The sequence below is a fragment of the Talpa europaea genome (assembly GCF_964194135.1).
Source record: "Talpa europaea genome assembly, chromosome: 14".
NCBI lineage: Eukaryota > Metazoa > Chordata > Mammalia > Eulipotyphla > Talpidae > Talpa > Talpa europaea.
Genome location: NC_140082.1, coordinates 39,020,238 through 39,041,529, shown reverse-complemented (window position 1 = coordinate 39,041,529; position 21,292 = coordinate 39,020,238). Strand labels below are relative to the sequence as shown.

At 43.2% G+C, this 21,292-nt stretch overlaps 1 protein-coding gene across 7 annotated transcripts; it reads left to right on the top strand.

The window, feature by feature from the left end:
- Positions 1-863: 863 nt before the first annotated feature.
- On the top strand, positions 864-20,453 carry GTPBP4 (GTP binding protein 4; the record flags this gene model as incomplete). 7 transcript variants are annotated; one of them, XM_084253033.1, is made up of 17 exons in its annotated part: positions 864-911; positions 3,495-3,665; positions 5,711-5,814; positions 5,899-6,035; positions 7,039-7,139; positions 8,735-8,827; positions 9,474-9,665; positions 9,746-9,811; positions 10,713-10,802; positions 11,429-11,539; positions 13,407-13,484; positions 13,824-13,872; positions 14,365-14,465; positions 16,234-16,431; positions 17,523-17,588; positions 19,458-19,601; positions 20,301-20,453. In XM_084253033.1, 17 exons carry the CDS (start codon positions 864-866, stop codon positions 20,451-20,453), a joined length of 1,902 nt encoding a protein of 633 aa, XP_084109159.1. The 7 variants fall into 7 exon arrangements, with proteins under 7 accessions (XP_084109159.1, XP_084109158.1, XP_084109162.1 ...); XM_084253032.1 differs by having other exon boundaries at positions 13,821-13,872; XM_084253036.1 differs by lacking the exon at positions 3,495-3,665.
- Between the last annotated feature and the right edge of the window lie 839 nt (positions 20,454-21,292).

Genomic DNA, 21,292 nt, shown 5'->3' with positions numbered 1-21,292 from the left:
CACTGCAGAATCACGCGCAGGCGCACGGCCCCGGGACCCCAACCCCTCCGACTCCCGGAAACCCCAGCCAGAGAGACCCTAGTCCCCGAAAACCCCTACCTCCGGAGTCCCCCAAACCCCCATTCTTCCAAACCCCCGGATCCCCAAGTACCCGGAGATCCCGGGTCCCCCAGAACCTTTGAGATCCCTGGCTCCCTCCAACTCCCAGCCCCCAGCACCGCGCCCCGAGAACCCCCAGCCCCTGGTATTCTGTAAAGCCCTAAGATCCCCAGCCCCATGGATCCCGGAGACACACAGTCCCCCAAGACGTCCGGCCCAAGAGCCGGGGAACCCCCCAGCTCCCAGATCTTCCGGGTTCTCTAGCTACACCCCCAGATCCCGAGACACCCAACCCCCTGAATCCCCCATGACCCTTGACCCTCTCAACTCCCGGGGTCCTCGGCCCCCACCCCCCGAACCCCCAGACCCTCAAACCCCTCAATCCCAGGGCTCCCCCCAGACGGGGAGTCTCGAGCGGCAGGGGCCTGGACCCGGGTAGCCATCATGGGAGCACAGAGCCCCAGGGTGGCCTGTCGGGTCCCTGATGGCCCCGTCCTGATCTGGTAGGGAAGCAACCCCGGCGCCTCGGCCTCCCAGCTGTCCGCCCTCACCCGCGACGCTTACTTTGCGGGCCCCTTTGCTGGGGACCTCCAGGCCGCGCGGGGGCGCTGCGAACGGTGTTGCCGTGTGGGGGTGGAGGGGGGGGCAGGGAACGTCCAGAAGGGCCGCTCCGGCGGCGGAAGTCCCGCCCCCTGCGCGGAAGTCTCGTCACGCCGTCCGCGCGAGCCCGTCTCGTGCGCTGCCCCTCGTGTCTGGCCGCCAGCATGGCGCACTACAACTTCAAGAAGATCACTGTGGTGCCCTCCGCCAAGGTAGGTGCTTCTGATGGCGCCGCTTCTTGCCTTTTTCTTTGGACAGATCGCCGAGGGGCCTGTGACTCTTGGCCGGGGGAGTGCTGGTCTCTGCGAGGCCCACTTCCTATGCCGTGTTCTCAAAATTAGGGCCCGGGATAGGGGTTCCCCCCAACGAGGAGGGCCTCTCAGGAGCAGCTGTTACACCAGAAAGGAGGGTCCCCCCGGGAATAGGGGTCCTCCCCTGAGAGGAGGGTTCCTTGACGGTCAGGGATTCCCTCCTCACCCCAGGGAGGACAGTCTCCCCGAGAGAGGAGGTGTGCCCCCCAGGGAGGAAAAGCTCTTTCCTCAGAGATCAGGGCCGGGGAGAGCAGGGATCCTCCCTCCCTCCCATAGCCCGGGGTCACTTCTCGGGTCAGGCCTCCTCCGGGTTTCCCCAGCAAGCCCCCTTCCCTGGTTCCACCCCGGGAGGCAGGAGCAGGGTGCCGGGTGCCGAGCGCTTTCTGCATCACTATTTCCCCTCCTTCCCCCTTCGCACAGCAAAGTTTGGTTCTGTTTCGCTGCTCTCAGAACTTCGTGCCTGAATTTTTAAATCATTCCTTCTCACTGTTGGATTTGGAGACGCAGGTTTTCCTCAGCTGACAAGGTTAGCCTGAACTTGCATAGTGGTATTCACATTAGCAAGAGTGAGTTCTAAAGTGCTGCAAGACTGACAAAAAGCAGAGTTTGCTTGGCTGACGCTTGGGTGGATCCGAACCTCCAGGAGGACAGGTGCACAGAGGGTTGTCTTTTCTCGCCCTCGGTCCCAGAAACGGCCAACCTGCTGCATGGCATTGCTCAGTATCCATAGTGTAGGGGTCATCATGCAGAATCACCTTTTTCCTGTATTCTGTCATTCCCTCCTGTGTCGTTTCTGACAGGTCGTGCTAGTTTGTGGTATTTGTGAGCATAGGGATCATGTTTTATTTGTGTCTTGAATCCTCATGATATTTACCAACTATGAAGTTTGTTGAATGAACTCTTCACCCCTTTTTAGAATGTGCCCTATGCACAAAGTTTCTGTTTTATCAAAAGTAGAGCTCTTTTACAGAAATGATTGGTAGTGTAGCACTCATCTTGTCAGCTAGGTCTGTATTCCAGAGACAGGTGAAGATGGGTGATGATAGTCCTTCAGTGAATGAAGCTTTAAAAATATCTGACTGATCAGGAAAGTATGGGATTTGATTGATTCTAGAAGGTAGTTTGTGAAAATGTTATGTCCTAGGGACTGCAGTGTCAAGAATGCATAAGAACCATTTTTTTGAAAGTCCTTTTTAGAGGGTGGGTGGAACCACTGTCACCACACTAGAAACAATAAGTATGTGATGAAAGAATTCTGTGGATTTCCTGCATGGCAGAGCACGGTTAGCTATGGATAGGGGAGAGTCAGGAAAACTATGAAGTGGGTAATTTTTGATCTGGACCCTTAGAAGTTCATAGAATTTACTAGAAAGAGGTCTTATGCCACATTTGTCCCTCCTAGTACTGGCAGTGTCATAGGCACTGGACTGCTTATCTCTGCATTGAGGAATTTATACAGAAGTCTTTCATATCTTCAGCTAGTCATTTTAGCATATCTTAGGAAATTATAAATGATGGATTTAGTTTTATCCATTTTTTTTTTTTGGTACTTTCAGAGTCAGAGATATATATTTAAATTGTAGGAGTTTCTGGGACTCCTTGGTGGCACAGGATGTTGAGCGCCACACTGTGAAGCCTTTCTGCAGCCTTTGCAGTGTGGGTTCAATCCCCGCTGGCCAGCGAGAATCCCACATGGCACGGCAGATCTTCTCCTGTCTCGCCTGCTGCTCCCCTCAGCAGTATATTTCGTCAGTATGCCTGTTTTGTTCCCTGCTCTGTCTCTGGTGAATCCTTTCACACTCCCGCACATCTGGCCTGTAACCTGGTTCTTGTATAAATAAATAAATCTTTAAAAAAAAAATAAATTGTAGGAGTTTCTTTTTTAGTGATTTTTTTTTTTAAGTTTATTTATGCATTCAAGAACTGGGGTATAGGCCAGAGGTGCAGGGGGATGTTGGGGCGGGTGTATGAGTGGATTCACCAGAGACAGTGGGGAGCAGAAAGGGCAGAATGAGTGAAATACACTGCTGAGGGGAGCAGCGGGCAAGCCAGGAGAGGTCTGCTGCACCATGTGGGCAGCTCCCTGGCTGAGGATCAAACTCGTGCTGCAGTGGCTGCGGATGGCTTCATAGGATAGCTTCATAGGTTGCATCTTAACTCCCTGCACCACCAGGGAGGCCCTCTTTTTTAGCAATTTTTGATTGATGCTTGAGTTATCTAAGTTTCAGTTTCTTAGGAATTTGGAAATTAAGAAGACACCAAAATATGGGATACAATTTATTTCAGCAGTCATTATTAAGCATTTCATCAAAGCCAGAAACTATAAAAGATGACAATGGTTATATATGAAAGATGAAAGATTTAGCTAGAAAAAAGTACATGTAATTTAAAGCATTTTTAATTACTAGTTTTTTGTAAGAAGGTTTTAAATAAGTGGACGAAAAGTATATGTCTTTGGTGTAACGGTCTCTTATTTTATTTCAGGACTTTATTGATCTGACATTATCGAAGACTCAACGAAAGACTCCAACAGTTATTCATAAGCATTACCAAATTCATCGCATTAGGCACTTTTACATGAGAAAAGTCAAATTTACTCAACAGAATTACCATGACAGACTTTCTCAGATTCTGACAGATTTCCCTAAATTGGATGTAAGTGTCTCTTGGGTATATATAATTACATAAATTAAGTCTTCAGATAATCAATGTTTAATGGGTTTCATTTATATATTTGACAGGGAACAAAGGAAACAAAGTAATTGATTGATCATGGTTTAGTTAGTAAATTAGTGGTAACGAGGTTATTCAGTAAGTTAGTGATTCCTTGGTATGCTTCCTTGTCCCCACCAGACCCCCTCTAAGAGGCTGATGCCTTTCCTCAGGCTCTCACCTGTTGAGCTGTAGAAGTCATAGGGGATACTGCTTGTGAAGTACCTGTGTGGGTCATGTAGTTGCAAGGCTATTGGAGGAGGACAAGGGTATGGATCAGTAATATAGTGTGAGGGCCTAGATTTTTTGCTGCCCTGAAGTGTCTGAGAATGTAGGTTAAGACAAAGAAAAAGGTTGATTTTATGTACAAGAATTTCTTTTTTGGTAAAAAAAAAAGGGGGGGGGGACTTGTTTAAAAGATACAAAAATGTTTAAAAAGTAAAAATTTGCTCCAGAGGACACATAGTTGTATCTCTTTCAGACTTGACACAGGTGCTCAGTAGATGCTCTTGAATGAGTTTCTTGGGAAAGGATGGGGACCGTAGGAGAGGAAAAAGCCCGCAAGATGAGATTATTCTGAATTGATTCTAGACAGTGAATTTCAGCAAACGATGATCTAATTAATTAGTGCCAGGTTTTTTTGGTAAATTGGTAAGAAGTGTTTTATTTTTCATCGTTGGGATTTTTTTTAATGCAGTAGAGGTTCAAATTTATGAACATTTTATTCCTGTTTTTTTTTAATTTAAATTAGGTACTTGAGAACAAATTTAGAGGGTTAGAGAAAGCAACTGTTTGTTGAATGATTGCTTTGTCTCAGGTGCTATTCTTGGCTCTATGAATACAGCAGTGAAAAAGAGCCTATCCTCCTAATGGGGGAAAGACTGGAACCACAAAATAGTGTGTCAGTTGAGTAAGCAGGAAGTGCAGTGCGGGGAGTGCTGCAGAGACCCGAAGCAAATGAGTTGGGAACCCATGCACGGCCTTAAGAAAGAGCATATATAAGGCCCAGAGGTCCAGAGTATGGACTTGAGCATGGGATATGCCTTGCTTGATCTAACCTTTAGAAGTGGCTGGCCTGTGGGGTAAGAGATGTCTTGGAGGTTAACGTTGCCACTTATATACATGGCAGTGAAGGAGTTGAGAAGTGTCCTTGGAAGGAGGAACTGATGGATTTGCTCCTAGAATAGGTGTAGGCCTGGGCCCTGTGGGCAGTGGAGATAGGGTGGGGAGTGGTTTGCACACTAATGGTGAGTTGTGGGTACAGTGTCCAAGAAATGCCAAACAGCTTGAAGCTCCCAAGAGGGCTGTCCAGGAGATCTCCATGGACGCACCAAAGCAGTGGGTGGAAGGAGCAGTGCTTGGGGAACATGAATGTTACAGTTCTGGTGGGAGGAAGATGGCAATGGAGTCTGAAAAGTGGCCTGTTAGAGAGGACCCTGTTGTCTGGGGCTGGAGGGCAATGCATCCACATGTGGAGGGGGCTGGGGGCAATGGGCTGGGGAAAGGCCAGGAAGAGAATGACATTGGTGGTCTGTAGAGACAAAACCCTGACTGGATTGGGTTTATGGGGATGGAGAACATATGCTTCCTGGGGAGCAAAGAAATGGGAGGACTGTGGGTTGTAAACATCTATAAAATGTGAGAAATAACCACGTTTGCAGGCTGATAGGAATGGCCAGGTGGCGAGGGGGAGGATTTCTGGAACTGTGTATTGAGTTGTGAAGGAATGGGTCTGGTGCAGAGGGAGGCTTGGCCTCTCTAGGCCTGTGGACGACTCTCCCACAGCAGCAGGGAGGAGTGGGTAGGTGGGCAGGCAGGTAGAAGTGACTGCTGAGCTGGTTGCCTGTTCATAGCCTCTGTTTCCCAGAAAAGTCTAGGAGAGAAGAAAAAGTGATAGATTACCCTAGTAAATTATTCTTTAAGTGTTGTTGCTATCCAGGGATGAGGAACTATTGCAAGAAGTGATGGCTTTGTTTTTCTTGTTATAGGATATCCATCCGTTTTATGCTGATTTGATGAATATTCTCTATGACAAGGATCATTACAAGTTGGCTCTAGGACAAATAAATATTGCCAAAAATTTAGTGGACAAGTAAGGTATTTTCTTCATATGGTACCTTTTAAATTATTGTCAAAAGTGAAAAAGACTTTATACATTTCTTTTTATGTTTTTCAGCGTTGCTAAAGATTACGTGCGGCTTATGAAATATGGTGACTCTCTCTACCGCTGTAAGCAGCTGAAGCGCGCTGCCCTTGGGCGAATGTGCACTGTTATCAAAAGACAGAAGCAGAGTTTGGAATATTTGGAACAAGGTACTTGTTAGGCATAAGCAACACGGTTCTTAGTGTTCTATTAAGATACCTGAATGTTGCTGAGAATTTACTTTTGAATGTTTTCTTTGTTTTATTTTACAGAGGTCAAATTATTTTTCCCAACCCAGTCTGTAAAAAATTTTGGTTGAAAAGGCAGCTAGAACCTGAAATCCCTACAAATTAAGACACTATCATGAAAATTTGTGTTTTCCATATTTAATAAATAAGACAACCATAAGTTAGTGGAAAATGCACAAATGACCCATAGTTTCATCTATTACTGACTTTTAATCTTTTTTGTGTATCTTTTTGTAATATATGTTAGCGTCTACTGCTGCTCCATTTTTGTTACTTGGTGGTTTTATTTATAGGACAATTTCTGAACTAATGTAGGATTTTTATTGAAACAATTATTTGCTTTTTTACATGCATATTTTTACACTGCAACTTTTTTTAGATTCATTTGGTTTTGTTCTCTCTCCCCCGCATCTTGCAAACAATCTGAGACAAGATTATAATACTTGACTGCTTTGACAGCTTTCAACAATCTGTCTGATCAGAACTGCTCTGTGGTGTCCTGGAAACTGAGTGTTTACAGACGTGCTCTGAGGATTAGTCACTCTAGGGAAACAGCTCGCTGTCAGCCAGGAAATGAGAGCAAACATGCTCTCCTCAATAATGTCTTCCAAATATCATCTCACTTCATCATAATTGTCTGGGCATTTCTTAGACTTGTGTCTTTGACCCCGCCTTTGATAGGAATACCAAGAAAGTAGGGCCTAGGAATAGGATTCTTGGTTCAGCAGATGTGAGACTACTGTAATGTACACCATGGTGCCCTTGTGGCTGATCGTTTTTTATTCATTCCTGTTTTCTCTATCATGTGTTGTACATATTGAAATGAGTCAGTATAGCCACTGACCTGGAGTATAATAAGCCAAAGCAGATCTTAAACTTTGCATTTCTTACAAAATTAAACACATCTAACTTAAACTCCTCACAGTGCGTCAGCATCTGTCCCGTCTACCAACTATTGATCCGAATACGAGGACCCTTCTTCTGTGTGGGTACCCAAACGTTGGCAAGTCCAGCTTCATCAATAAGGTTGGTCTGTCTCTAGTGATAATGCAGGCAGCTAGATCTGGCACAAAGTGCTTCATGTGCTACTGGAGGAGGCTGGCCAGCCATTTGGGAGTTTGGTCCATATGCCTTCAACTTAAAACACCCACCAAGGGAGGATTGATTCTGTCTGAACCTGGACTATATTGTTATTACAGAATTCATTTTGTTATTTGATTCTTGTATGTCTCCTGTATGTTTCTGTGGGATTTGAGACATTTAGGATACTTGATTAATTTTTGTTAATATACTAAGACCTTCTCCCAGGAGGTGTTGTCTGTCATGTATTTTGAGAATGCTAGTGCCAGGGTATTACTATTTACTCTGGCCAACTATACCTCCCAGGCTCTTGGAGGTAAGAATACAAGGCAGGTATTTCTTTTTTTTTTCTTTTTTAAACTTCTTTTTCTTTTTTAAGATTTATTTATTTATTTATACAAGCACTGGGTACAGTCAGAAGCGCGGGAGGGTGAGAGAATTTACCAGAGCCAGAGCGGGGAGCAGAGCAGGCAGAAGGACCGAGGTACACTGCTGAGGGGAGCAGCGGGCGGCAGGAGAGGTCTGCGCGCCATGTGGGACCCTCCTCTGGTGGCCGGGGAGCAGCTGGGGATCGAACCGGCGCCACAGCGGCTGCGGGCAGCTTCGCAACCCAGCGCTCAACCGCTGCGCCACCGGGGAGGCCCAAGGCAGGTATTTCTTAGAGGACATCGCTCAAGCTGCTGTGTCAGCTTTCACGTAAACTCGTCCATGTGTTGATAAATGGCTGAGTTGCTCTTACGTGAGTAAGCTTATTAATTTGAACTCCAGGGTACTGTTCAAGTAATTCAGTAACTTGGAGATTCAAGGCAGTTGAACTGAGCTCAAGGGACCTGAAAGGACCAGAAATTGTTTAAAATGTAACTTTTACAAAAAACAACAGTTGAGGTACAAAAATCAATTGTTATATTTGTTAATATACTTGGGGCTACTTGCTCCCAAGAACACATTTGACTTCAGCAGATGTGTAGGTTTTTATTTTGCCCACAGTTGCTATGATTATGACAAACTGAAATAAAGCGCCACAGTGTCCTAGTGGATGTCTCTTGGCATTAGTCAGCCGGTGTTGTGAGATTGAGATATTGGTCACTGGCCACATGTAGCTTCTTAAGGTTTAAGTTAATTAAACTTAAGCAAAATTAGAAATTTAGTTATGACCACATTTAGACCAAATTTAGTTATGACCACACACCACAGTGTGTGCCCACATTGGATGGTGCAGTGTGTGTGCAGTGTGTGCCCACATTGGATGGTGCATTTTAGACCATTTCCATTTCCACTGAAAGTTGTTAGTGGTAGGGCTAGGGGACAGTGAGCAGAGCTAATGGGTGTCTTCTAAAGGCAGGGCCTTCTTACTTTGCTAGTGTCTGACTCATGTGCCTGTCCTGTAGGCTGTCCGTCTGTCCTCAGCAGTCTTATCATGTGAGGTCTCTTGTTTTTTTCCTCTACTAAAAAATTAGTTTCAGTAACATACAAGCACTGTTTATCATGAGCGAAAATAAGGCAGTGAACTTCTGATCATGGGATTTTGTATTTTGTTTTAGGTGACAAGAGCTGATGTGGATGTGCAGCCATATGCATTTACAACCAAGTCTCTGTTTGTTGGGCACATGGATTATAAGTATCTACGCTGGCAGGTGAGAATTCTAGAACAGATAGCTTAGTGCTTTTGTTAATGGAATTTTATTTTGATGTTGCCCGAAGTACTGGAGCTTCCACTTCTCAGTGCACTTAGATCAGGGAAGACCAAGAGGCTGGGAAATCAATCCTCAGTATCAACAGGAACTTTCCTATAAAGAAAATTATTTGTGTCTTAGGGTTGTCTTTGGATATTTCATACACATTTGCTAGAACTCAGGGAAGCAGCCAGCTGCCCGTACGGATTTCCATAGTCATACTAACTGCTGCATCTAATGAAATGAGTCTCCTTGTCACTGTTATTGGAAGAGACATATAGTATTTAAAAGCATGAAGTGATATATTTCCATAATAGAATTTGATTTTATAAATGAAGTAATTCTTAACACTGAGGACTGTTTCCCAGTTATCCCAGTTATTCTATTTTATGATGTTACTAATGAAAAAAGGAGTCATGCGCTCAAGGTCCTTGGCTGGTTCCTTAATGACTTCTGCAAGGTCTCTTCCCCTCCCCCCCCTGCTGTTTTTAATATTTAAAGAAAAATATTTTTCTCATGTCTTTATCATGATCAATTGGGAGACATCTGCTTTGTTTATGTGAGGGAATTTGTAGTAATAATGTGTCATAACAGATGTGACCATTAGGTTGTAGATACTCCTGGGATTTTGGATCACCCTTTGGAGGATCGGAATACCATTGAAATGCAGGCCATCACGGCCTTGGCCCATCTGCGCTCTGCGATTTTGTACGTGATGGACTTGTCTGAGCAATGTGGGCATGGGTTGAAGGAGCAGGTGGAGCTTTTCCAGAACATCAGACCACTGTTTATCAACAAGGTCAGTGTAGTAGACAGTGCCTTAGCTTATAACCTGCAGTGTGAAGGTAATCATCTCATTCTCTTACTTCTTTCCTCCAGCCCCTGATAGTTGTAGCAAACAAGTGTGATGTGAGGAGAATAGCTGAACTTCCTGAAGATGATCAGGTAAATCACCTTAATATTTTAAATATTTTTTTACTGGCCCTGAATGGACAACCAAAGTTTAGAAGAAATTTTAGCAGTGCTAGTTCAGTTTGTGATTGTAATTTGAGGTAATAACCTTAGTGGTTTTGTTGACATCACATGATGAAAATCTAGTTAGTGGCAAACTAAAAGTAGATTGTTTGCTGATATTATGATGAAGAGTTAATGAAATGGAAAACAGGTAGGTGGTGTGGCTGCCACAAGGATATTCCTGTTATGTTTGTGCTGTTTCCTTTGTGTCTTGCTCTCAGATCTGTAATGCAGTAGCTGCAGCATCTTATTTAGGTCACACGGTAATCGGTGGTGGGGCTGGCTCTTCAGGATTCATCTTTCTGGGGGGCAACATCTAACTGGCGAGTTAGGCACTGTAGTAAACAGAAAGTAGATTGTGTTCATAGAAACCTCACTGTCATGGGGCTGGGTAGCATGCCTGCGGTCAGTCTCAGCATGGTGGTAGTGGAGGGATGCACAGATGGAGTCCCTCTTAGAAGAGGTGATTTATAAATAACTAGATTCATAAGTACTTTGTTCTGTTTTCTAAAGAATTCACTTAGGCTGTGAAGGTTAAATATTCCATAGAAAGTGGCATTGAAAACAATAAAAAAAAAATCTGCATCTTGGTCTTGGCAGATTTCTTTTTGGAAGGTTTGGCCTCTGAGACTTCTTGCTGCAGACTGGTTTGATTGCCCCTTTACTATTTTCTTAAAGACTAAACACTTTGGGGGAGATGAATATCCTTCACGAGAGCCAGAGATGTTGTGCTGGTTCACCGTTACACCCCCCCGCAGTGGAGTGATGGTAGAAGATGCCATCATAGGAAACTGTAAATAAACAATGTGTCGCCTCTCCTTTGTATTCCCAGAAAATATTTACAGATTTGCAGGCAGAAGGTTTTCCTGTGGTGGAGACCAGCACCCTGACTGAGGAAGGTGTGATGAAGGTGAAAACAGAGGTCAGTGCTTTCTTGGAACAGGTGTCAGTTTCTCTTCTCTCTTTCTCTTATTTTAGAAAAGTGTGAGGAAATTTTCTCTCTCGCACTCTTCCAGCTGGACTGGAGAGGTGGTTGTCATCACTCTAGCCAAACCCAGGTTCCCCGCCTCACGGTCAGTGTGGGGAGTGAAGAGGCACTTTACACTGCCCTCCACTGGAAAGTTTAATTCAGCTCACTGTTTGCTGCTGGACCTACCACGAGTTCTGTGGGGGCTATCTTGGAAAATGCTTTCATGGAACCTGTTCAGAAGTAGAAAAAAATAGTGTGAATAATAGAGCAGCTTGAGGAAGCAGTTTCCCACTAGATTTCACAAGCAGTTCTTGTTGTCTTTACTTTGTTGTCGTTTATCTGAACTAAGGACAACCCTGATCCTATTGGTTTTATTCAGGGCTCAGCTACTGCAGTTGGAGTTCTGCAGTGAATCTGCTTGAGAAGCAAAATGCAGGGGCAGAGGGTGGCGGCATCTGCCTCAGGCCTGGTCTCTCCTGGACCAGGAGGCGCATGGACCTGCTGTGGGGCACTGGATCTCGAGTTGGTCCATGGACTTCCCTGCCAGTTATGACTCACTGCCTATTTTCTGACCTTAGGCTTGTGACAGGCTTTTGGCTCATCGAGTTGAAACCAAACTGAAAGGCAACAAAGTGAATGAGGTGCTGAACAGACTTCATTTGGCTGTGCCAAACAAGAGAGATGACAAGGTAGGGCACCTTCCAGAGAGCATTTGGGACAACTCTGCGCTCCCATCCCAGTTATGTGGTTGTCACACATGTTACTCAAGTAGCTTTCATGTGTGGTCTTGAGTTTCTGACTCAGCATAAAGCTTATGCTAATATATCATAAGGAATTGAAAAGCTGAGAAAGTATAAGCTTAAAACCTGCTTCTCCAGTTATAATTAACTCGGTCTTGTTTATCCTCCCAGAAATGTTTTTTAGTATAAGAGCATATTTTAAAAAATTTATAAATACAGAAATGGATCCCATTCCTTTAAAATGTTCAGTTTCTTGATGTTACAAACAATGCCAGCATGCAGTTCTTTGTGTTTAATTGTGAGTGTGTGTGAAGAGTAAGTTCTTAAGTATGTGAAGAGTTTAAGTCATGGATGTGTGAACGTAACTGTCCTCCAGCACCGTCCTGGTTGCTTCTCCACCAGTAGGGTGAAAACACAAGTTGGCATCGCTCATCACTGAGCTGGATGTGGGCTTCTGTGCATCTCCCGTGGAGCTGGCTGGAGAGGGCCTGTGGCTGTGATGTGTGTCAGAAACAGTTCGTGCTCAGGGATTGTTAGTACACTAATGGCCTTTCAGCACTTCAGTCTGTCATTTACTCATTAATTTTTATTTTTTATATTAAGGGAAATAGACTCTTGTGTGAACATATTTTGTCATTTGCTTTGTGATTTTCGAAGATAGATTTTTAACCTCAGAAATTACACGTTTTTTTGCAGCACTCTTTTCTGCCCACCTGTGAACATGCAGATGCTTCTTTTCACCAACCCTTTCCCTGTGCAGGGCAGCAACCTTCCTGCCTGTCTGTGACCTGTATCATACCGGGACTTCTCATTGACCTCCCTCAGCTCTCCTCAGTGCTGCCCCCCTGCAACCATGCAGGCCTCTCTTAGCGAACCTGTCCCTTTCAGAGCAGCTCTTTCTGCCCGCTTGTGTCTATGCAAGTGTCTTTTACTGTCCAATCCCTTTTCTAATAAACCTGCTCTTTAAAAATAACTACCCGGGCCTCCCTGGTGGCGCAGACAGTTTAGTGCAGCACAGTGAAGCTGTCCGCAGCCTCTGCAATGCCGATTCGATCCCCGCTGGCCGCAGAGCAACCCACATGACGCAGCAGACCTCTGTCTTGTCCGCTGCTCCCCTCAGCAGTATATTTCGGTCATTCTGCCTGTTCTGTTCCCCGCTCTGTCTCTGGTGAATCCTCTCACCCTCCCACACATCTAGCCTGTACCCCGGTTCTTGTGTAAATAAAATAAATCTTAAAAAAAAATATATATATATAAAAAGAAATTGTACATTTTTAAGCCTTCAAGGTCTGCCATCTGTCCCAAAACAATCTGTAAAAAGTATTTTTTTTTCTGTAGTTGGATAGTTTGGATTTTAATTTTGTTTTGGCTAGAAGTCTTCAGTCTTGAATTTGTTCATAGGAAGCAGGTGGAGGTAGTTTCTCAGCTCTGTTTACAACTGACTTGTCATTTTCTCAGTACTAATTAACCTGATAATTTATCATTCCATTGAGTTTGCATATGTACTTTGTTTTATGTCTCAATTTCTCTCAGTCATTGATTTGCTTTATTTCTCCTGTATTGCTTTCTTCCGAAATTTTTCTTGACATCCTGATGTTCATTTTTTTAGAGTTCATTTTTTAGAGTTGGACTTGTGGAGTCCTGCTGGCTTCCTTGCTTGAATTGGTCCTACACTTCCTCTCCCCCCATCACGTGTGGTTTTGGATTGATCTGGGTGTGATTTTTGTTTGCCTTGCTGATGGAGAGCTTGCCTCTAGTTTTCATTTCACATTCAGCCTGGCATTTCACGTACATATTTCTCATACTGTCTACTCAGGAGAGGCCTCCTTTCATCCCAGAAGGAGTGGTGGCACGAAAGAAGAGAATGGAAGTTGAAGAGCCTAAAAGGAAAAAGGTAGGTCACTGTAACTTAACGCGTTTCCTTGTAAAGGGGCAGGAGGTCTGTCCTCAAGGGACGGAGACAGCATGGAACACCCTCAGAGGGCTCTGCAGTCAGGCAGGGGACCTTGGGGACAGGAGGTTGCTATGAGTGGAATGTCTCTATAAAAGACGTGATCTACCAGATGGTAAAAATACTGCTTTCCTATCAGATACAAGCACTGAGACTCGAACGTTTTGAAAGGCTTGGATCTTAGAATATAAAAAGATAATTTTATAGTGACAGAGGCTCTACCCTGCAAGTCAAGTAAGAGTTGAGGATTATCCTTAATTAATTTTGTTTTCCTTGTAGGAGCGAGATATTGAGCTGGAAATGGGAGATGATTACATTTTGGATCTTCAAAGTAAGGACTCAAGTACAATAGTTACTTTAAAATGCCAGTTGCATGTAAAGTGTCTCAGAAAAATGTGAAAAGCCTCCATCCATTGACTCTCTTCCAGCATATAATTTAGTATCTTAAAGATGCAAATTTGTATAAGGCTCTGAGTTTCCTTTCAGGTAGTTTTCTGTTGTTTTAGGATGAGGGGAGATTTATCTTTGTAGCTTTTAGAGTCTATAAATGTTGAACCAGGCTGATATTGTTAATAATCTGTTTTCATACCTTTTATTTTCCTTCGAGTATATCTTGTTTTTCTTTTGTATTTTTGCTTTTATTCTCTGGTTACTTTGCCCCAAGATGCTCGTAAACCTTGGGAGATGCTTGGTGCGATTCCTGAGTGTCACTTATGTTGTCTTCACAGGGTGGCCTGACTTAGCATAAGTAGTAACTCATTTTGGACACACAGTAGCTGAAACTATTGAAACTGTTATTAATGTAACTTCTTTTAAATTTCAGAGTACTGGAATATAATGAATTCATATGAAAAGTATGATAAGATACCCGAGATCTGGGAAGGACACAATATAGCTGATTATATTGATCCTGACATCATGAAGGTTAGTGTCACTTGTTAAATTGTGTCACTTTTTTTCTGCCTTATTATGACCTCTGGAAGATAGAGCCATAACTCTAGACACTCCTGTATCCGTTGACTTCATTCCTTTTGTACCTCTGAGTCTTCCCTTCCTCCATCACTAGGATCTTCCTGTTCTGCTGAGTGTAGGCGACCCCATGGGTCACCTCTGTGACTCCTCTTGCATCGAGGCTGTTATAGACTCCCCATCCTTCTCCAACTCCTGCTGCACTTTCTCTGCCAATCTCAGCGGCGGGTCTCCCTTTATAAATAGAGAGAGGAGGGGCCTTCCTGGTGGCGCAAGGGGTTAAGCACCGTACTGTGAAGCAATCAGCAGCCTCTGCAGGGCAAGTTTGATCCCCCGGCCAGCCAGGGAGCAACCCAAATGGCAAAGCGGACCTAGCCTGTCTCGCCCGCTGCTCCCCTTAGCAGTGTATTTCAGTCAATCTGTCTGTTCTGTTCCCCACTCTGTCTCTGTTGGGTCCTCTTACTCCTGCATCTCTGGCCTGTACCCCAGCTCTTGTATGCATAAATAAATAAACCTTTAAAAAAAATATGAAAGAGAAGTCCATGTATTGTGACCCCCCCCCCCCCACCCCTCTTGTTCTCCTGAGCTCTGTCCTGATCTATAGGCTCTGGGTTTAGCGTGTTTCTGATCCCATCCTTCATTTTCCTGGAGCTTTGCTTCCTCACCCACCTCCCTGTTGCAGTCCCCTCCCTATTTACTTTTTCTAAGCATATATCTCAATAAGTTTCTCTCAGAATTTAAATACTTTCTTAAACCCTATGTCCTCCATTGGTAGTTACCCTATGTCTTTCTCCACCTTTTAGCAAAAATATTTAATAAAATATTTGCAGTCTACATTTGTTCCCTTTGCACTCCCAGGTTTTCGGTACTGTCTTTAATATGCCATTTCAGTTTCACTGTCATTGTCCACATAAGCCCTTCACACTGACATTTCAAACTCTTTCCTGCACTAGAAGTTGTGGTTCATAACATCCTGACGTGCGTTAGTATCTAAGTAATGAGCCTCCTTTACGTTTCTGTTTTGTTTATTGCACGCTCACTGCCTTTGATTTTGTTGATTCTTTCTGCTTTCCCAGTCTCTTCCCCCTTCCTTTCTGCTGTTTACACTCCCCCAGGTCAGAAATCATATCTTTAAACCTCTCAATTGTGCCTCGTGCTTTCATTTCTCATGATGTGATGTCCAGTTTCCTTACTGCGCCCAGCCTGTGTCCTTTCTGCCTTTCCTCCACTGTACTTCATACAGAAGTGATGGGGGCACATCTCACTGTGGGATCCATGTCAAAGTATTAGTTAGCTTATGATACACATGCATTTAATTTAATTGATTATTAACTGTATAGTCATTGAAATTGTGTTTTGGAATGACATTTAAATGGATAAGTGGGGTGTTTTCATACACTTTAGATGAGCTATTAAGTCCTTCAAGAATTGCGGTTCTTTGTTGTACCTGCTAGAGCTGTGGGAGTTGCAGTAGGTTGAGGCTGTACATTTTAACCTTGGTGTTGGGAGCACGTATTTTTAAAGAAGAAAGAACTGGCACCAAGCTGTAAGCAGTGTGCTGTCACTGTTTGGGCTGGGTTTTTTTGGACAAAAACTCTGACGGTGAGACTGGATTCCAACATTCATTGCATCCTGACTTATGGGAAGCCTAGTTAATGGAAATGTTGCCACACTTACTCATTTTTCCATTGTTAATTTTGTCTGATTGTGATGCCTTTTAAAGAAATTGGAGGAGTTAGAAAAAGAGGAAGAGCTAAGAACAGCTGCTGGAGAGTATGACAGTGAATCTGAAAGTGAAGATGAAGAAATGGCAGAGATCCGACAGCTGGCAAAACAAATCAGAGAGAAAAAGAAGTTGAAAATTTTGCAATCCAAAGAGAAGAATACACAGGGACCTAGAATGCCTCGAACTGCTAAGAAGGCAAGTTTTGTATTTTCCGAGAGGCATGATCTGTTTCCTTATAATGTTGGGTTCTTATTAGAATCATTGCTAAATATAACATTTTAAAAGTATGTGTGACCACAAGATTGTGCAAGCTGTTGTTGATTTATATTGACTTCCCAAGTTGTTTGAGTCTTGATTTTTTTATGTTCTGATTGTTAATGCCATTTCTTGGTGACTTTCAAGTTCAGTACAATAGGAGTCAACCATTTTGTAGTTGTAAACATTAAGATCATCATTTCTGATTTGTAGATATAAAACCATTAATTAATGTTTTCTTATTTAATTTTTAAATTAAGGTTCTTTTGAAATTTACACAAATCTAACCCAATCTAATTCAAATCGAAAAGGCAATTTATTTGGCTCCTATGATTGCCTAGGGTGGGGTGAGTCATATTTCAGGCACAAGTGCAGCTTATGATGTCAAGATTCTTTCCCATCCTCAGCCCTGTCTCCCAACAGGCTTCTTTCTCTCTCCATGCTCTTGTCAGGGTGGCCAGCAAAGTCACCCAGTGACCAGGACAGGTCCTGAATTTGCCCCTCTTCTCCATAGCAGGGGACGTGTGCAGAAAGGTAGGAGCAGCTCCCAAAGATAGAGGGTAATGTGCAGGACAGTGAAAATGTAGTGTGAGGGGAGGAAAACATCGACTCTGGGCACCCCTCGATCTATGTGTGTATTTGGAAATACCATTTGCTTGTGGTGGTTCTTTACTGTATTTCCCAAGTGGTGCTCAGGAACTTGGGAAGAGATGTCCTGTAACCTGTCTTTGGTTGCATTGCCTGACCCCTCTACACTTTGCACACAGGGACGTCCCTGAGTGGTGGTGGAAAATCCAAGGATGTGATGTATACATGTGTCTTACACATAGCAGTTTGCCCAGGAAGTGTTAGTTTTCTTGGGATTTAATGAGCATCATGAACGAACTTGAGCCTAAATTAAAGGTGCAGTTTCTATAAAAAGTTTTATAATCATAGATGATTATGAAAGTTACATTTTCCCTTGAATTGTTTTTTTGACATTTTATCAGACTAAATTTACTTAAAACAAATACCCTTCTGCCCCCTTTCAGGTTCAGCGGAATGACTTGGAGAACGAGATGCGCAGTCTCGGAGTTGACATGGATGACAAAGACAATGTGAGTGTGTCAGAGATCTCACGTGTATGTGTGGCTGGGTACAGCTTTGTTTTCGAAACCTGTAGAATTACAGGTCAAGTAAGACAGAGATGAGAACTTTCAGTATTTTTCTTGAGGAGCTTCATTGGCACGAGCTGTTGTTTAAGTGTCTGGGTGAGAATTGAATGTGTTTGTCATACTTTCCCTCTTCCTATCAGAGTGATACAAGGGGTCTTTGACTCAACGGCCCCTGCTGTTGGTGCAGAGGGTGGAGCTTTCCAGTGCAGATCAGTCACCATTTGGAAAATGGCCACAGACTGTGCATCCTGTCCTTGGGTGGGCAAGCACTTGGCGCTGCTCTCAGGTTCTGTTTACTTTTAAGAGTCAGTTAAGACAGGGGGTCCTGGTGTGTTTTCTTGCTTTTTGTCAGATGGTCTTTATATGTATTCTATTTCCAGCTTAATGGAAAATAACAAAAGCTAGGAAGAAAAAGCAATGGCTTGTGTTTATAGTGCAAAAAACTAGGTGTGGTAGAACCCTCTTTTTCTTTTTTTAAATCCAGTGGTCTTTCATTTTTGTTTCTTTCTTAAAAATAGGTTTATGTATGGTCACATTCCACATATTGCTGCATCTGTTTTATTGTGATGTAAACATTTTTTCATTTCAGGAAGATTTTCTCACATGTTTGAGTCAGAATTTGTTCTCTTTGTTTTTGGGTTGCTTACAACTTAAAAAAAAAAAAAAAGTAAGGTGTGGGATATCCACATGAGGGGAAGTACAAACTGTAATAGAATGTCAGCCAGAACAAAATTATGTTTTGTTATGTTTTCTTGCACAATTATTTACTTGAACTATGACTGATTTTGGTGACTAACATCTTTACATAGTGCTTTAGTTATCTTCAGTTTAGTTATCAAATCATACTTATGAAAACATGGTTGTCAAATATGAAGTGTGACTAAGTCGCTCAACATGAGAGGATTTAGGCTATAGTTTAAAACTGTTTTCCTGGAGCCCAGAAGTTAGAAGGCAGATCAGGTGCTTGTTAGAATTCTAACATTGCTGTGACGAATTATGTCAGAGTATATACATCTTTAAAAAAAACTAACTTTTTTGTATTCTGAATTATAGTCTCTGAATAGATTCCTGGAAGTGGAACTACCCAGATAAAGAGATAACATTGTATTAAAGTTCCTTTCCAAAGGGTTAGACTGCTGTGAATTTTTATTCCAGTATGTGAAAGTGCCTGTTTGCCTTGTCCTGCCAGCATGTGGTATTAGTTTAATGTGTATTCATAGATTCTGACTTTTGATTGTTGATTCAGTGCTGCGCCCAGTGCCTGCTTGCCTTTCGAGGTAGTGCTAGTGTCCTTATCTCCAGGTGGCCATCAGGTCAAACGAGGCACCCACAATTACATGAGGCAGGGCTGACTGGCCCAGGGAGGGCTACAGCATCTGTGCCATCTGCACATCTTTGCTTAACCTCGAGGCTGAGCTTTCTGTTGGCTGTCACTGTTGAGATAGATAACTCAAAAATGGTGGAATGAGGGAGAGAACTTTTTATGCCTTAAATAAAATACAAAGTATAAAACTATCTAGGGAAAGGGAAAATATTGAATGGGCAGCTCTAAGTAAATTTTTCCATATTTACATAAAGTATCTTACATAAAGTATCAGAGATACATAAGGTATCTTTGTCAAGTGGAAAAGAATGTTTGACCAATAATTGATGTAAGATTAACTCTCTGGATTATGCCTCCTTAGCTTATTTGATAATGGCTCTAAAGCGCCTCACCATCTTCTCTGCTGACTCACGTTTGTCACTCAGCCAGGAGGCAAGGCTGGGGTCCCGAAATGCTGAAATTTGAAGTTTGCCTGCTGTGCTTTTCAGGCCCATTATGCTGTTCAGGCCAGAAGGTCTCGGAGTGTCACTAGGAAAAGGAAGCGGGAAGATTCTGTCCCACCCTCTTCGGTGACTCGAAGTCGCAGTTGCTCTCGAACTCCCCGAGATGTTTCTGGTCTTCGGGATGTCAAGGTCAGTCTCAGAAATGTGCGATCAATAAAATGGTCATCTCGGCTGTTGACTACATGAGAGCGCAGTGCAAACACCTGCGCGGTCCTGTGGAGCAGCGGGGATTCTGGGCATGCTCAGCACCAGCAAGCTCTTTCAGGGAACCAACCCAAAGGGAGCAGTTTTGCTCAGTCTTTTGGGAAAGATAGTTTGCTTATGCACAGTCTCTTTTGCTGAAACTTATTTTTATTACAAAATGCAAAAATTGGTAGTTTCAGTACTTTGAAAATTCATTATTGGAAAAGGGCTATAAATATGGCATTTTATTTTATAGAACCTGAATTTTCCATTCTCACCATCTCTTTCTAGAAATCTGGGTTCTAATATTGGCATTACCACTTGACAGTGTGATGGGGGTAGTTCGATGAGCCAGAATCTTAGTTTCTTCCTTTATCTAAAAGGGAGTTAAAACAGATGTGCTCTAATCTTCCAGGTCTGAAATGTATCTGATACAGTTTATCTAGATAAGACTTCCATCCTGTTTTGGTGCACAGGTGTTGGTCAAGGTCCTGCAGGTGCTAAGGAGGTTGTGCGAGAAGAGAACAGGGAAGGGGACTTAGGGCTCAGCTCACCTCACAGAATAGACTTCATCAGGTAGAGAAAATTTGCACATGGAAATTGGTTTTTAGTAGCTAACATACTATGTTTTTGTCTCCTTTACAGATGGTGAAGAAAGCCAAAACTATGATGAAGAATGCCCAGAAGAAGATGAATCGGTTGGGGAAAAAGGGAGAAGCAGACAGACATGTATTTGATATGAAACCTAAGCATCTACTGTCTGGAAAGAGGAAATCGGGTAAAAAGGACAGGAGATAGTGTCCTTTGCTGTGAGATGGTTTGGCTGGACTGTTTGTTTCTTGCTTTGGTGTGGTTTCCCAGAGCTGAAGTCATGACCGTAAACTGAAAACTACGGTGACATAACTAAAGCACTTGTTGCTTTGCTGAAAACCGTAGTTAACCCTTAGCTATACAGGTGTGGGAAATATTTGTAACTCCATAATATTACAAATATTTTATTACAAATATTTGGGGTAGATTGTTGTTTCTGCATTTAATGAATTTTTATTGCTTCAGATTTGCAGAACTGCAACGATGTATTGATGTGTCTATGTTGTGTTTAATGGAGAAAATTTCTAATTTTTTTGTGCAAGAGGGATTATTCACTGTATCTGAAGAGCCTTTTGGGGGGAAAAAAAGATACCCCCACTTGTGGTTGTGTGCAGATGGCTACCAACCTTCTGGTAAACTTTGGTATATGTGAGTTTATGGGTCTGAACTAAATTATTTTCTTGTCTTTTTGCATGATATACCATGGTAATCTGTCTCCAACTATTTTATCCAGTATAAATTTCTAAAAGAAAGTAGCTTTAAGGGCCTTCCTGGTGGTGCAGGCCGTTGAGCACAGTGCTGTGAAGCTAACTGCAGCCTCTGCAGGGCGGGTTCAATTGCAGCCGGCGACGGAGATACCCACATGGCGTGGCAGACCTCTCCTGTCTTGCCCGCTGCTCCCCTCAGCAGGGCATTTCAGTCAGTCTACCTGCTATGTTCCCCACTCTGGTGAATCTGCTTACCCTCCCGCACATCTGGCCTGTACCCTGGTTCTTGTATAAATAAATCAATCTTTAAAAAGAAAGTAGCTTTAATATATCTACTCT